Source organism: Ischnura elegans, chromosome 2 (assembly GCF_921293095.1).
Source record: "Ischnura elegans chromosome 2, ioIscEleg1.1, whole genome shotgun sequence".
Classification (NCBI taxonomy): domain Eukaryota; kingdom Metazoa; phylum Arthropoda; class Insecta; order Odonata; family Coenagrionidae; genus Ischnura; species Ischnura elegans.
The window spans coordinates 56,882,752-56,898,668 of NC_060247.1; the positions used below are offsets into that span (position 1 = coordinate 56,882,752).

Below are 15,917 nucleotides of genomic sequence, written 5' to 3' on the forward strand. Positions count from 1 at the left end.
CAAAGTTTTAGCAAGGACTGAGTGAGAGCATCTTAGGCTTAAATTAGATTTAAGTGTTTGTAAGGCATGTTCATTTAGATTTCCCTATAATTCTTCAGAGTATGTATTAATTGAAGCCTATATGGAAGCTTTTGTCTCTCTGTTGACCTAAGGGAATGAGAAAAGTTTTCGGTTGACTATGAAACTTTTCGGTTACACTAATCCTTGAATGCATACACCTTAACTATATTTGTATACAACATTAATTTGTAGCCCAACAATATAGGTTTCAGTTTAGTAGGTATATGCTTTCAATATGGCTTTGGCAGTACTTGCATTTATGAATGTTCCTCCAGAAAAGTTACATTTGATTAAGCAGTGGAAGGGCTTGGCTTTTAGGATTGAGAAATTTTCTGTCTTCAAAAGTGAGCTGTGGTCCACCATTTTAAGAATGCTTTTGGTCTTGCTCAGTCAGAATATTAGTATTATTAGTTTCTGTTCAAATTTGGTGGTTTTGTCATTCCGTGTGATATGCTCCCTGGTGGCTGTAACTGATACTGGTCTCAGTCTAATCCCCAGGTTGCAAAGTCCCAGAAATAAGCTGTGCCGAAACCCAGGATAGTGCAAGTGCAAAATTCTTGAGGTATTCTGCTGGGAGGGCTTCACAATAACCTAGCGAGAACGGGGGATGCGGTGGCTAGAATGGTGGCTGTCCCGTCTTCCTTCACTTCCCATCCACCCGCTCCCATTGGCAGTGCCACCTAGAGTAGCACCACCTTTTATCTGTGGCTAGGAGATGAACTTAGGCATGACCGTACAGTGCCCGTACCGTTTCATCATTGTCTGAAACTTGAAAGGGAGATTTAGCTGTGCAGCGAACGTATTAAGTTTATATTTGATACACTCACTTCTTCCAGTTTGTTATTCATTCATCCAGTTTATTTTGGTGCTCTGTAACTGATAACAATAATTGCATATTAATGTTATTGAAGTGGGGAGTGGCAGACTAGGGGTCTAATTTTCAAATCCTTGGTTAAGCCATCAGATACTTCCAAATCCAGAACTTCCAGAAGTTCTAAGTGGCCCAGGGAAAGAAGCAGAACTCCCCATCCAGATTGTGTTATATTTACATACCTGTGGCATAGCATGATCTCAACCAAGAATGGATGATTGTGATTTTACTTTGAAGGTAACATTTTACAGTGATTCATATCATTAATATTACGCACTAATATTAATGTTCAGTAAAATATATGTATACGTTATCAAATGGTCTGGAAAGATGTGGAATCAGTCTTGAGGGTGAAGAAAATTCAGGGAATTGAAAACCAATGCTTGAGTGGGCACCAAGTGACTGAACCAATTAGTTGGGGGTGGGGCTTAAGGATCTGCTAATATATTGCATTGCTTGAATGTAGGGCAGGTTAGATACCCAAGTCGAATTTGAATTATTGTTGGAAATCTCACCATCTCCCCCGGATCTGTGTATGAGGAGTGGGGGAAATGGAAATTACCTTTGGGCATCCAATGGCAGCCCTGCGCAGAGTGAAAACCTTAAAAAGCCTATTAATGATAATCTGCTAAGTAAGTATGTGTACATACAAGGGGGGATAGCGTGATTCGTATACAGGCAATCAAGGTTAGGGGCACAGCCGGGAATTAAGGCTTGGGGGAGTTTTAGGCAAAACTAATACTGGGAAGTCTGGGGGTATGGGATACCCACGAAGGGACGAGGGAGGTGCGGGGGCCCTCCCACAGAAATTTTTTAAGATGAATGGTTCAAAATGGTGAGTTTTACGGCTGTGAATAGTTTGATGTTTTTCTTGTGAGTCATCCGTCCCCCTAAAATTAGTTCCTAAATTTGTCACATTAATATATTTTTGATAAAAAATATTCTCTGAGGTCTGGAGGGGGGGTTTATCCCAAAGAACCCCCCCCACCTCTAAGTGCGCCACTGATTCAGGTGCGGATAAGGACATTATTTTGGTGGTGGGAGGAGGAGGTTGGGCCAGCTGCTCATTACATTCGATGACGCCTTAGTGGTATGCAACTTTTCTTTTAGTGATGATGCATCTGAGATACATATATGCTTAGACCAGTGGCGTTTAGACAATAATAAATTACTTTTAAACAATGTTTTTTGAATTGAAGAAATAAAACCTTTCATTCGATAGTAACTCGAAAGAACACTACGATTTAAATTTTTTCGGAAATTACACGGGGCAGTCGCCATCTCCCTATATTTTGCCACTGGAACTAACTCATAGCATTACATAGCTTTTACTCGAAATAGGCTGGGAGATGCCTAAGAGTCAGCTAGACTTCAATGCAGATTCCTTTCAGAATGGTGTGGAGAACTGCATGTTTGAACCACTATATTTCCAGTTTTCACGGAAAGAATGAAGTATGAGATATTTTGGTGGGGGAGTAATTTTTTCCTCCAGAAAATAATACCATAATAAATACTAGGTCTAGGTCTTAGTGAAATCTCTCACAAAGCGAACTAAAATACTTCTCATTCCTTGGCCATAAGTTTTCTCTTTCAGGTTAACGACTGGTATTCTAACACAGAACCGGAACTAAGAGTTTGGTAAGGGGGACAAAGATCAATTTGCTGGTCCCCTCCCCTTATTCCCCCTCCCACCTTCCCACTCTCCACCTTTTAAATATAAAACATCCGTAAGTTATTTTTTTGAGATGCGGTAATTGAAATTACGCACCATATGTTTGCTAATAAGAAGTTTTATTAATATTATTTTTTTATATTTTACATTAATAATTATGTTAAGTAATTTAGTTGGAAAAATTAAATAACTTTAAAATAAACTTTTTGAATTTTCCCGCCCTCAGAAATGTGACTCCCAGGGCACGTACCCCATCTTCCCCACCCTAGTTCTGGGCCTGTCCTAGCACCTCCCGCCACATGCTTATTGAGGCGGGTTGCGGGATAGTGTGTATAAAGATGTAGCTTTAGGAATAAATCCAGTGTTCAGTGGTTGAAAATTTGTTAAAATTGCATTTTTCGAAATTTTGAGCTGGAGGAAGTTTCTTGAGTTGAAAGGAAAGTGGAACTTTCGTGTTCTATAATATTCATTCCCACATGCGCCGAGGAATAACATTATACCTTGTCAGTGTGGAGTGATTACCTTTCTAACACAGCATTCGAACGAAGGGCGCTGTAAGCGTGATTGAAGAATCCCATTGTGCTGGGGCAGATCCAGGATTCCTTTCTGAGGGGGGCACAAGCAAGGCCGCATCCAAGATTTTGTTCTGGGGGGCACAAGGATACCTCGTAATACAAAACAAACGCAGTATTCAAAATCTTGCATATTTTTTAAGGGTTTGGGGGGGGGGGGGCACGTGTCCCCGTGCCCAGTGGCGCAGCGAGGGGGGGTTTTGGAGGTTAAAACCCCCCCCAGAGCTCAGAGAAATTTTAAGTTTAATCCATTATACTTAATTGGATTGATATTACTAATAGAATAGTTTAAGGATTTATGAAATATCCCTCAGAAAGCCGTAAAAACTCACCATTTTGAACCATCTATCTTAAAATTCCGCAAGTTATTAATATCTCGCCTACCGCTTATCCTGGTAGGTATTCCATACACCCACACACCCCGGTATTAGTCGCACCTAACCCCCCCCAGAATTAATTCCTAGCTGCGCCCCTGCCCGTGCCCCCCCCCCCCCTAGATCTGCCTATGCCATTGTGTCTGTGCGTAGTGGTAATGAGAGAACAGTGCGCCCTTACAGCGGATGCACCATCTTCTATGTGAATTGCCGGCGACGTAGTATTTTTCCGGCCCGGCAGCCGCGTGAGTGAAAGAATGAGAGCTGGTAATGGTGCTTGGGAAGGGTTTTGAACTAGGGAAAAGTTAGTCTGGGAAGATTCGTAAAAAAATTGAATCGAGTTGTTTTGAAAGGGAAGCCCTTGATGATAGGCGGAGCGGAGAATGCTTAAGAGGACGAGCGACTCCTGATTTCTCGGAGACCAAAAATAAAATGTCACATAAAAGCAGTCCATGTACACTTTTTAAGGCCACGTTGCCTTCCATTGTTCTTTCTTTCACTCTTCCAATGTGATTTCACTGCCACTGGGTTTATGCACTCCCGATAGGATACTTACTACATTTTCTCTGGAAAAATGAGTCTCAGTAGTTTTTAAGCGAAATAAGTCAACATTATGGAGCCATTTGCGGGTATTCTGCGGGTAACGGATATCCCAAAATTATTTTATGGCCGAAAAAACTGTCCTGATGCCTCCTTTTGCTCATCCTCCATGCAGCTCGAAAAACTAAAAATATCGATTTTAATTTATAGCAGAATTTCGATACTATCATGGAGTAAGTATTACTTTCTCTATGATAAGTACTATAACCGGAAAAAATAAAAAATAGCGGGGGAGGGTCCGGACCTCCCGGACCCTCCCTCTCTCGCTACGCCACTGGTCCCAACGGCCTCAATCCTCAACCGTGCCTGTATACAATAACCCCTCCTCACATCTTATTCTTTCACGCCTAAATATCTCTGAATAGAGATATCGTGCGTGCTGTTTTGATTCAGCTCAGAAACGCATCGCGTCAACTTTCCCGTTTGCATCGCGCGATGCGCTCGTTAGCTCCGAGGAGCAAGCGTGACAAAAACAAGAGGGCAGTGCTCCTCAATGCTGGGGTAAACAGTCAACCTACGCGTTCACTTGCAATTTCACCATTACGACGAAATCGCTAAATTTCCTCTGAAATTCAAAGGCATTCTTGAAAATCCATTGTCACTGTAAATTTATTTCTTTCCCGCAGTGACTCACTTTAGTGCATCACCCCGAAGGTTATTTTGGATAAGTGAGGGTAGAGCAGGCCCGGAACTAAGGCGTCACAAGGGCTATTCCCAGCCTTCATACTTAGCCGTCGCATTTTCGCGCGCTTGAAAATTTTCTCTTTTCATTTAATCGCGAAAAATAGATATCGTAATTTAAAAATCTAAAAGCATGAAATACGTACTCTAGGAGTATTAAAATTTCGATTTAGGCAGTAAAAAAATAGGAAACCACCCTATTGGAGCTCTTAACTCTGGAGTTTATGTAGTTTAAATATGCGTTTTCGACCTAAGCATCATCAGTAATTTTGGTTCCTATTGGCATTTGCTATTCAGTTTGCTTTGTATTCAGGCAATCGCTATGCTATTAATTTGTTATCATTTCTATATTCAAAATTTCGTGAGAGGAATTATCTCCACCTTGTATGTGACTTCGGTGTTTAACCACCCCTTCCATTCCGGGGCAGTAAATCAAGTTATCCCCGTACTAAATTTGTTAGTCCCTTGAAAATGGCAGTGAAATGCTGGAAACAGTTGGGTAATGAATCATTCTGGAATGGCACAATCTAATTTTCAATTGTCGTGTGTAGAAGGCAATAATCTGAATCTGGAGATGACCCCGCGGTGGTCGGGAGGAGGGGAAGAGTGTATAGGGCGTTGTGGCCTAGGCAAAGGGCGTGAATGTGGCATTCACCTTGGGCGCCGATGCGAGGCATGAAGTCCCTATTAAAGCAGCCGTCCTCTGCTACCTTTCCCTCTCGTTCCTCGCGACGCCATCCGACGAGGCCAAACAAGACGCCCACCACGCGAGAAACATGACGCCCGCCATCCTTCTGTGCCTCGTCGCCGCGTCCTCAACCCTCCTGCCGGGCACGTCTGCGGAATCAGACGTCCACGAGATTGACCTCCAGCCGCTGAGGGACTCTCGCATCTTCGCCATAGGTTAGTAAGGTCAACGGCGTCAGAAGTGGGGGATAGTGGGAACCAAGGGGATTGCATAGATGAGGCCCAATTCTATCCCATAGAAGGCTGATTTTTGTTGCCACCTCGGTCGCATTTTAATCGGTTCTCAAAAATGTCTGCAGCGCGGTGATGAGATGACAATGCGATCCACATGTTTATAATATTTTGCATTTTAATATTTGTAATTGCGAGAAATAGCATTGCAAAGTAATGAATTTCATAGATCACATAATTATTTGTATAACTTTCGGTTAATATACTTAATTATCCTTAATTATACTCCGCGAAACTCGGATTAATGTGTCTGTCAGCGACGCGAGTGGCGACTTTTGTAAGCCCATTAAATGCGCGGTGTTTGGCAGAACATTTATAGGCCGATTTAGGGGATCCTCTTTTGTAATATTCGTGGTGGGGACCGAAGTTCACCCTGAATTTGTCCTAGGTCCTTTTCAGAATGGCTCATCCGAGCTGAGCAGATTTTCAGTGCTTAGCAAGACAAGCGCGTCTGAACTGCGGAAAAATTACCCAAGATTGCCTCGGTCGCGAGTGTACCTACGAACTGCGCATCTTAGCGCTAACCGAACCGACCTCCAATATCTCTTAATTCTCGTGGTAGGATGTGGCCACGGAAGGAGGACTACTTCTACTCTAATTATGCGAAATCCACTCTCCTATGACATAGTTAGGGGCCTGACCCTGAGCGGTGGCCATGTCAATAATTTACATGTTAATTGTAATTTATGATACAACTTATTTGAATACGAATTGAAAATTTTTCCTGATTGAAGTATTCCCTTCAGTCAATGAACTCACATTTGTATTTCTTGTACTAGTTGATATTTCTAAATTCAGTCTTAAGTGCCGTATAAAATTCTCAAGGTAATATCCTATTCCGAACATCGATGATAAATTTATGTCATTAAGCAATATATATTTAGGCCCATTGTTTTTTCCACTTTCTTCTATTTACTCCACTTTTACCTTTAATTTTCACTTTTAGGGCCATAGCGACTCCAATTCACGATTTATTAGTTATTTTATGGGATTTGATGCAGATTTAGGCAAATAAAAAACAATTTTTCTTTGTTATCGAATGTAAACTTGATTTACTGTAAAGCTGCTAAACCAGAATAATTCACTATCAAGGCCAAAATTTCTTAGCGATAAATTTGCCTAAATTTTGGCATGGGGGAACTTGTGTTGCAATCACGTGCTTCATTGGTTCCATAAGTAGATATGATTTAGTTTATGCCTCCTTGCCATTATGTATGGTCTTCATAACGTTCTATTTTTCTATCTTTAATCATCTGTAAATGGTATTTTTTTTAAATCTCAACACACGTTTTATGTTAAATATTATTGGGAGAGATGGAGTGGACTGTGATTAATTCAATGCAACTATTTATATCCATTATTTCTCAAGATTTTGGCAACACGACCACATCCCTGGCCAGCCTCAGTGCCTGGAGCTCACTGATTGCTATCAAAGCAAAGATAGCGGTGATAATAGCGATATTTTGGGCCCTGGCATCCCTCTTCCACAAATATGTTGGATCAGTGAGTCTGTGCCGAACAGCTCCCGGGTATCTTCATAGCGATCATCATTCCATCGGAGACTTGTACGGAAGCGCTGCATATGCCCATCCTTACCAGGTGAGTAGATAGAATAAGGTATTAATCATACTTGATGGAGGAAAGTGGCTAGAGGACGAAAAGTTTCTAATAATCTTACCAGGTGGATTTGTATGGGAATTTCAATATTACACAAGTTCTTTTACATCAACTGTGAAGTTTCGCCAGGTTGTGGGAGATTTTTAAAAAATCAAATTTTCTAACAAAAGCAATATTTTAAATGGATTACATAAAATTTTTTACAAACTGAAGAAAAATAACTCAAAGTTGAGTTAGGAACGATTAAATTGTGAACCCCTAAATTTTCTCTGTCTAAACGTTTTAGTATTGATAAAGCCATCCCCCCTTCCTTTGAGGTGACATCAATGAAGGAGGATGAATGTTTTACATTCAGATTAAGGACTTCAAACAGCAACATATCATCGTGTAGCACTCTTGGGTAGGAATGGAATAGGATTGTTTTTAACGGCTGAATGGTAATGTACTCTTAATTTCAAGGTTTATTGCAAGTGCATTTCGTAATGGTGACGAGCGGCGGTGCTCATTACAAGTTATGATGGAAAGTGATGCAAAGCGTAGTATTTTTGGTTCGAATGGGTTGAAATCTGAAATGTAAATTGATGAATTTGGTGCGTGTTATTTCAAGGGAAATAGTTTTATATTTGGCTATTTCCGTACGTTGAAATAAGTACATGCTGATGCAGTTATTCTTGAAATTACTAAGTCGTATAATAAATCGTCTAGTATCGCACCGATAACTAATTTTATCGAATCGTCTCTCGAACTAGACCAAATATGTATTTGTAAAATAGGATAGGGCTATTTTGAGTTGAGACGCGTGTCAGCTATGACGAAGAACTTCGTAATTTAGTGAAATTACCTCGAGTGAATTAAATGATTAGGAAACTCAAAACAATTTTAAATAAAGCATGAATTCACCAGTTAACGAATATTTACTTGAAAATTTCATTACTCAGGATCAGTGCTGCAAACCAGGAATTATAGCGGCGTATCTTTATTATTTTCGATGAATTTGGTAATTTTCCGTTCTTCACGTAAATTCACGAATATGGACACTGGATTTTCAACGTCTTGTCATGGGTGATGCCAAAATATATCGCTCCAAGTTATAAAATTCATAAATCACCCAAGGCAATGAGTGAACGATATCAATGTAGCCATAACATGCTCGTCGATGTAGCCATGTTTCCATAGAGATTTACTTCAGGACCACCAATATTAAATTCGTCTTCCCACTTATGAGATTTTTTTCTTTAATCGACGATGGATGAAGATAAAAAAAATCGTGAAATGCATGAAGGCTTGTAGGATGTAGTCACAGGGGGGTGGAGGGTTTGGGATTCTGCCTATGACCTTCTACGCCATAATCCGACGAAAATCCAGGATTTATATTCGTGACGTAAAGTAAAGTGGTATTACATGTATTATGAATTTGAAATTGTTATCACTCTCCTCTACTGTATTTCGTCTTTTCGACTTGCACCATCTAGGAATCGCCTCACTCCTACTCGTCATACAGCACTCCCGTAAGTGGACGTCCCGGCAGGGTAGAAATGGAGGAGGAATCATCCCCATCTGCGTTCTTGAAAGAAATGGTGACGTTGACTTCGGAGAGGTGAGACTCAAGGGTTATTATTCTCTGCACTTACTGATGAGAGCCTGCATTTGTGTATTTGTAGCTCGCGATAATGATTGGCTTACTGAAATGGGAGTGATATATAACTCAGCCGTTCTGAATATAATTTTAAGCTTCAGATAGCTTTTCAATAAAGCTATTTTCAGAAATTTGATGAAAGCCCCTTCATGCTGTGAATCTATATTTATTACAGAATAACCGATGGAGTACTTTTGTCATTTTCCATTGCTTTTATAGTGCATACCACCAACAAAAATATATTATTGAACGCATTAATGCACCACTTGCTATGTTCCGTATATTGGTTTGATTCCTAATTCGCTCGAACATCATTTTACTGTGAGGATACTTTAATTTTCGGCTGAAATTAGTTTCTCAGAGGTAGTCTTGTATATTTTCACTGTAGGAGAATGAGTTAGTGTGATGTAGTGAATTTCTATCACTTGGGACTGAGAATAAGGCTTTACTTGAAGGCTTTTCATCCGAAATACGATCCCTAATAGTATAATGGATGGGGGCCACCTCAAACAAAGCAATATATCTTAAACGAACAGTAAAGTGAGTCACCGAACCGTAGTTTCCATTGTTTGTACCTTTAGCCTGTAGCGATATCTTTTAGAATAGCATTTTTTCAACTAGTTTCTCCGTCATCGTCCTACGCACTTGAATTTACGTAATGGCTCTGTAAGACCTCATCAGTCGTCCTTTTCCTGTCAAGTATTAACGATTTTAATTTGAAATGCATGGTGGAAGTCTATCGGAGAATGTAAAACTTAAATAGAGCTATACTTCCTGGTTTGTGTTATATTTTTTGCTTTTAACTTTTGCCACTATATGTAAGGTGATTCATAGTCGTGTACAACCTTCTCCGTAAGCAGCATTTCTATTTTTTTATTACATATGAGGCATCCGGCATAAATGTTAATCTCCCTCAACAATTAATTACAACTAGACGAATTTACATTACAAGAAACAGAAAGATGTAAAATTAATGCTCTTAATACTGAAGTTGGTACACCTATTAGGAGACTCATTCAATAGGGTAGTTTCCTTCATCAAAGAAAACGAAAAGCATTGATTGCGATTCGTTACCCACCATTAGTGTATTCAAAATATACGAATTATTTCGTTTTAGAAATAGCGGTTTAGACGAATGGCAATGGTCCATTTTTATCCTCATTTGAAAAGGGCCAGATTGGCGCCCATGCGATGCCACTCCACGTGACGTCACAGGGACCTAGTTTCTATACGAGAAGATAGGAGTTATACATCGTCTGAGGTTACCAATGCATGCATAAGGCGCAGAGCTCAGGGAAACATGTCTTAATAATCACTTATTAAAACTGGCTAAGGTCGGAAAGTTTTCTTCATTTGATAAGGTATTAATAATCCTTATTTAAGCCAAGCGCTACCAGACAGCAGGGTACTCAGCTACCCGCTAGCAGCCTGCGTCGTATCGGCGCTCAACTCGCCTCAAGGTCACCTCACAGGGCGGAGGCGGGAACCAGAAATACGTCACACGGAGAGATTTCCCGGCATTCATACTTACGCGTCGCGTTTTAGCGCGCTTGAACATTTTCACTTTTCATTTAATCACGAAAAATAGATATCGCCATTTAAAAATATAAAAGCGTGAAATACCTACTCCAGGAGTAATAATTTTTTGATTTAGGCAATAAAAAAATAATAGGAAACCACCCTATTGCATGCTACTTTGAAAAAATCGTATGAGCATCAAACAGCGCTTTTTAAGGCATGCAGAAAGATCCATATGTGCACAAAAACAATTTGTTGAGGTGATTAACTTAATATGTAGAAAGAGGCAATAGATATTATTTAAATTAAACCTGAGACTAATAAATGGTCATTTTTTGGATAGCAATGGCCTATTGAATGATGCGTAAGTTCAGTAATCGGGTAAAATTTGTTGCTGGAAACGACAAATTAATTTTGGTAGAACAATAATGTTATCGGGGCGCACTTAACTGTAACACATATTTTAAATCAGCTCGTAAAATAGGAAGATGATAATTTCAATTCCATGGTGAATAATTGAACTCTTTCCCGGTTTCCACAGGCTTGCGCTCGCCGATGTGGTGTTTGGCGCTATAAGCGAAGAAGGCTGCCGCCGCCGTCTCCTGTGCTGGCTCTCCTCGGCCTACTCAGACATCTTCGGAACAACCTCCTCTGCCTCTTCGGAATACAGTGGTGGAGGGTAAGAACAGTAAAAATGTTATTTATATGCAGTATCTTCTTTTTATACCTTAATAATTATTATTTAGTTTCATCTCTCGAGACTTACCCCCAAGATTTGAAACTAGAAATAATATTAATTGTAGCAATGCCTCACTGTTGGGATTTTTGTCTGTAGAAATTACTTTATATTTTTATTTGAAGGATAAATTACCGTATCCAGCAGTGTTGCCATTTTATAGCTGTTATGTAACAATATATACATTTGAGGACATACCTGTAATATAACAAGAAGAAGCAAGAATAAAATTTACAAAAAAGATAAATAGAATCGGAAATGATGAAGCTACTTAGGTGACAGATAGGAGAGGGAAAGGCTTATAAAGTATTTGAAACTCTGCTACATATTTATGATATTTTATGTTTCTTCCGCATCTAAAATGTTAATATCATCATTATTCAAAGAGACCAAAACCTCGGAAGTTAAGAACTACGACGTAGGAACGTCAACCAATGTGACAATTACAATCGAAGACCATGTTAACGACGTTTTGAGCTCTCGTGCCTCGTGTTTGGATGTAACATTACCCGTCATTTATTACACGGGTTAAAAAGCGGAGATATTTTCTGGGTAAATAACCAAAATTTATAATTTCCCGGGCATTTATACATAATACAATAATCATAATCTATAATGGATCACTTAAAATGTAACGGCGAGAGGTACAGTGGCGTTGAAGTTGGGATTTCCTGAGGAACGGATTTCACTCTCGAATGATATTTTATTAAATTAAAATCAAGTCCTTTTGAAAATCGGTGGGTTTTTAATGTACTTTAGTGATCAGTGTGTCACCGAAACTGCTTAGAGCTCGTGCAAAATTTGGGGGATTTTATTTCGCCCAGACGTCCATTTCACAATTGAAACAACGTCAGCTGGGTTAAAATTGGCGCTTTCTGGATAACTTTGGTCCAGAGACATAAAATACTGTTCTGTATTTTACTATTAGCATTGAGTTACCGACTTAGTTATTGCATCAGTCGACAGGTAGCATCATTATATTCGCCCGTGAATAAAGGTCTATACAGGGACCCGAATAAAATAAATTCATAGCTTAAAATCAAGGAACACTTGAAAACAGTATAAGTACTTAAGGCCGCTATACACGATGAATGATCATGCGAATAATCATGCCGAATGATCACGTGATCATTCACAGGATCATGCGAGTAAAATAGAACATGTTCTAATTTTCACTGAATGATCATGCTCATGAAGGTTCATTCGCCAATTGTTCCGTCATACACGGCGAATGATCATGCTGAATGATCATGCGAATGAAATCATTCGCCGTGTATGGCGGCCTTAAGAGATATTTATTGTGAGGTATCTTTGCTCCAACGCATGGTTTAGAACTAGATTTGTACGTTTTAATTAGGTTGATCCAAAGTTACCCCAATTCAATTGGACCAAATAAAAAAATCCTGGTTTTTATAATAGTTAGAGATTCAGAAACCGACTTTTATTTTAGGCACATGATCTATGAATGACTTTAACCTCATTATATACATTGTTTATTAATTTTAAAGTTTGATAGGTTCAGTGGCGTAACTGGGAATATGCTTTGGGGGGAGGGGGGGGGGGGGGTAATGAGATGGAATGGGGAAGGCCGACCTTCCACCCTCTGGCTATCAACATTAATATATCTGGATTAATATTCTCTTGGGTAACTTATTCCTGGAGAATAATATTCTTCCACCTGACTACATCGTGGATTCCTGTAAAACCTGGAGAATATTCTCAGGTGGCTATTCAAGTATCACGTAGCTAGGTGTCAGGCATTTACATTATTGACCATGTGATTTTAGGAAAATTTTGGAAAAATGACATGCCTGCAAAATACATTTTACATAATTTTAGCACTTAAAATTTGGGTTCCATTAAAAGCCTACGCTAAAATTTACTATAAGTCAAAACTAGACAATAGTTTTGAATATTATCTTTATTTCTCTGAGGCTTTAGGGGGGATCTATCCCCCTCGCCCCCCCATAGTTACGCCCCTGGATAGGTTTGTTTGTTTCCAAGAAATCAATAAATGTTGGGCCAAAGTTAACCCAGAACATCAGGAGAATTAAGCGTGATGGAGTGGAATTTTTCCATAAAGAAAGAAACACTTGCAATTTTCCACAATTATGTACTTTTATTTCGAACGAGGTTTCGAGGTTACTACATCACATTCAAGGTAAAAAAATAGTTGGTTAATGGTTGGTTGAATACCATTTTGTACCTTGAAGATGTTGTAGTAATTTCAAAACATAGGTCAAAATAAAAGTACATAATCGTGGAAAATTGCAAATGATTCTTTCGACAAAGTTACCCCAATTGACGGTAACGAATTCATCTATTTGATGGCCTTTTTGGATAAAAGTAATCAGCCGTAATACGTAATCGCGGGCAGTGGCGTAGCCAGGGGGAGGGTCTGGGTGGTTCGAAATATAAAGGCAAGATTATTTTCCTTAATAAAAGAAAACAAATTATTGAAAAATCATGACTTTACAAAGTATTTTTTTAACAAATGAAGATTTTTCGATTGTGAAAAGTGTTAAAATTAGTTTAAATTCATTACTTAGTACCCTATCTTTAAAAACTTTTTCCCCCCTGGTTTTGGACCCTCCCGAACGAAATTCCTGTCTACGTCACTGATCGCAGGGCACCTCATGATAGATGAAAGAATAATATAAAAAGTTAGGTGGTTAGACTTTTTTTGATCCTGTGCTTTCACTTACAGTATCCCATTTTCCATTGGAGACGGAGAATGCTCGCTGAGCGACGAGGATGGAGATTGCCCGGCGTCCCGTCTATCCCGAGCGCTCTCCGCCCTCACAAAACACCGGCCCGACTCCACTGCTTGAAACACTGTCTCTGGCACTGGAAAGGGTGACGACGCTCATTCGCCTACATCTTGGTTTCGTGCTGAACCTGGATAATATTCTCTTGGGAAACTTATTCCTGGAGAATAATATTCTTCCACCTGGCTACATCGTGGATTCCTGTAAAACCTGGAGAATATTCTCAAGTGGCTATTCAAGTATCACGTAGCTAGGTGTCAGGTATTGATATTATTGACGATTATTATTACGATATTATTGTGATCGTCTATTATCATACCATGTTTGGTAATTACTAAAATCACTTCAAATCTAACTTTTTATATAGTTAGTAAAAAGACATATCTATAGGAATTGCAGTCTAGACACGAACGTAATTCTTAAGGGTAATTATTTTAGTAAGAAATCAAATAAGTTTCCACACCCATTAAGCCCTCGTTAAGACAACGGAATCCCATCCCTTCTTCCCGATTAAGGTAAGGCGACGTGCTTTAGTGATGACTTCCCATGCTGCGGGGCCGGGTTCAATGTTATAGTGTTGCTGAATGATGGCTAAGATTTTTAGTAGGTATAATTTGGGCGTAGGCATTCGATGCTGCTGCGTGGGTCGATGTTAATGGCAATTTTATATGTTATCGGTGTCTCAATGTGTTGCAGAGTACTTTCTTCTGAAATCAGCTGGGACAGTAAAAATCAGTCGGGGTGATTATAATAAAGACAGTTCCAGTAAGCATCTGGTGATATGCACGCCCAAATGATAGTCTACGGTTTCTGCAAAAAGGAAAAGGAGAAATTTCGCCATTGCTTCCCAATCATGAATATAATTTTCATCAAATCATTTTATTCATTGCACCAGTGTTCCAAGTTTTGAATGATGCTTTCGGTAAAGAGTCATGCGTTACCATGTAAATAAAGTATATTATTTACGGTGAGAGACGGAATGTGAATGGAAAATGAAATTGACATGGAAAGTGAAAATTTAGAGCTGATGCCGAGGATCAGTCACAAGTGAATGCTGAAACTCTAGAACTTCATCATTGGCTGGTAGTCGAATTATAATGGGCCATCACACCATCAACTTTACACCGAAAACATTTCTATCGCAGTGATAAGCCTTGTCCTATTGACATTTTTTCATTCTGTGAAGCTAATGGAGACTTATATTAGTGATGTTTAGTATTCTACAAGTCTACGAATTTTGTAAATGTAATCTGCGTCACCTTGTAAATAAAGTATATTATTTGATTTTTTTGTGTTCAACTAATGTAAGCTAAAAACTTTTTTTAAATTTAAAGTTAAATATAAATATTTTCCAATTTTAAGCAAACATTGCTCTAGTAATTGACCCTCTTTTGTGGACTAAAGGTTCTTTTTGGACCTTGGTTGTAGTTGTTATCGAGACGAATCAGTAAATTTCTATTGATAATGAACGATAAAATTGTTTCTCTTGTAGGATATTTCTGAATAACCACAAAAGAAAGAATTGGTTCCCAGAATAATAAGTACCAAGGTGAGGGTTGGATTGCGATGTCAATCGCGTGATGTAAGCGAAAATATAGCCGAATATAAGTTATCTTTTTTATTTAATGGATACGTAAACGTTTGAGAGCCAGATATTACTCCGTAATTTCCTTGTGCATTATTTTCCGTCGAGGAAATGCACTTATAGGCATTTGTATAATGAGCCGTATATAGTATGGGATCCCATTGTTTTTTTGATCAAATCTGGTTTGTGTTTTTCTGGGGTGTCGATCAAATTGTCAAGCGATCGCCTCAATAATAATCGAGAGGCTAA

General features: G+C 39.1%; 1 protein-coding gene across 1 annotated transcript; it reads left to right on the forward strand.

Moving 5' to 3' along the window:
* The first annotated feature begins 8,907 nt into the window (after window positions 1–8,907).
* Window positions 8,908–14,754, forward strand: LOC124174063. The gene is made up of 3 exons (XM_046553197.1): window positions 8,908–9,022; window positions 11,121–11,258; window positions 14,023–14,754. Exons 1-3 carry the CDS (start codon window positions 8,961–8,963, stop codon window positions 14,144–14,146), a joined length of 324 nt encoding a protein of 107 aa, XP_046409153.1. The 5' UTR covers window positions 8,908–8,960; the 3' UTR covers window positions 14,147–14,754.
* The last annotated feature ends 1,163 nt before the right edge of the window (window positions 14,755–15,917 follow it).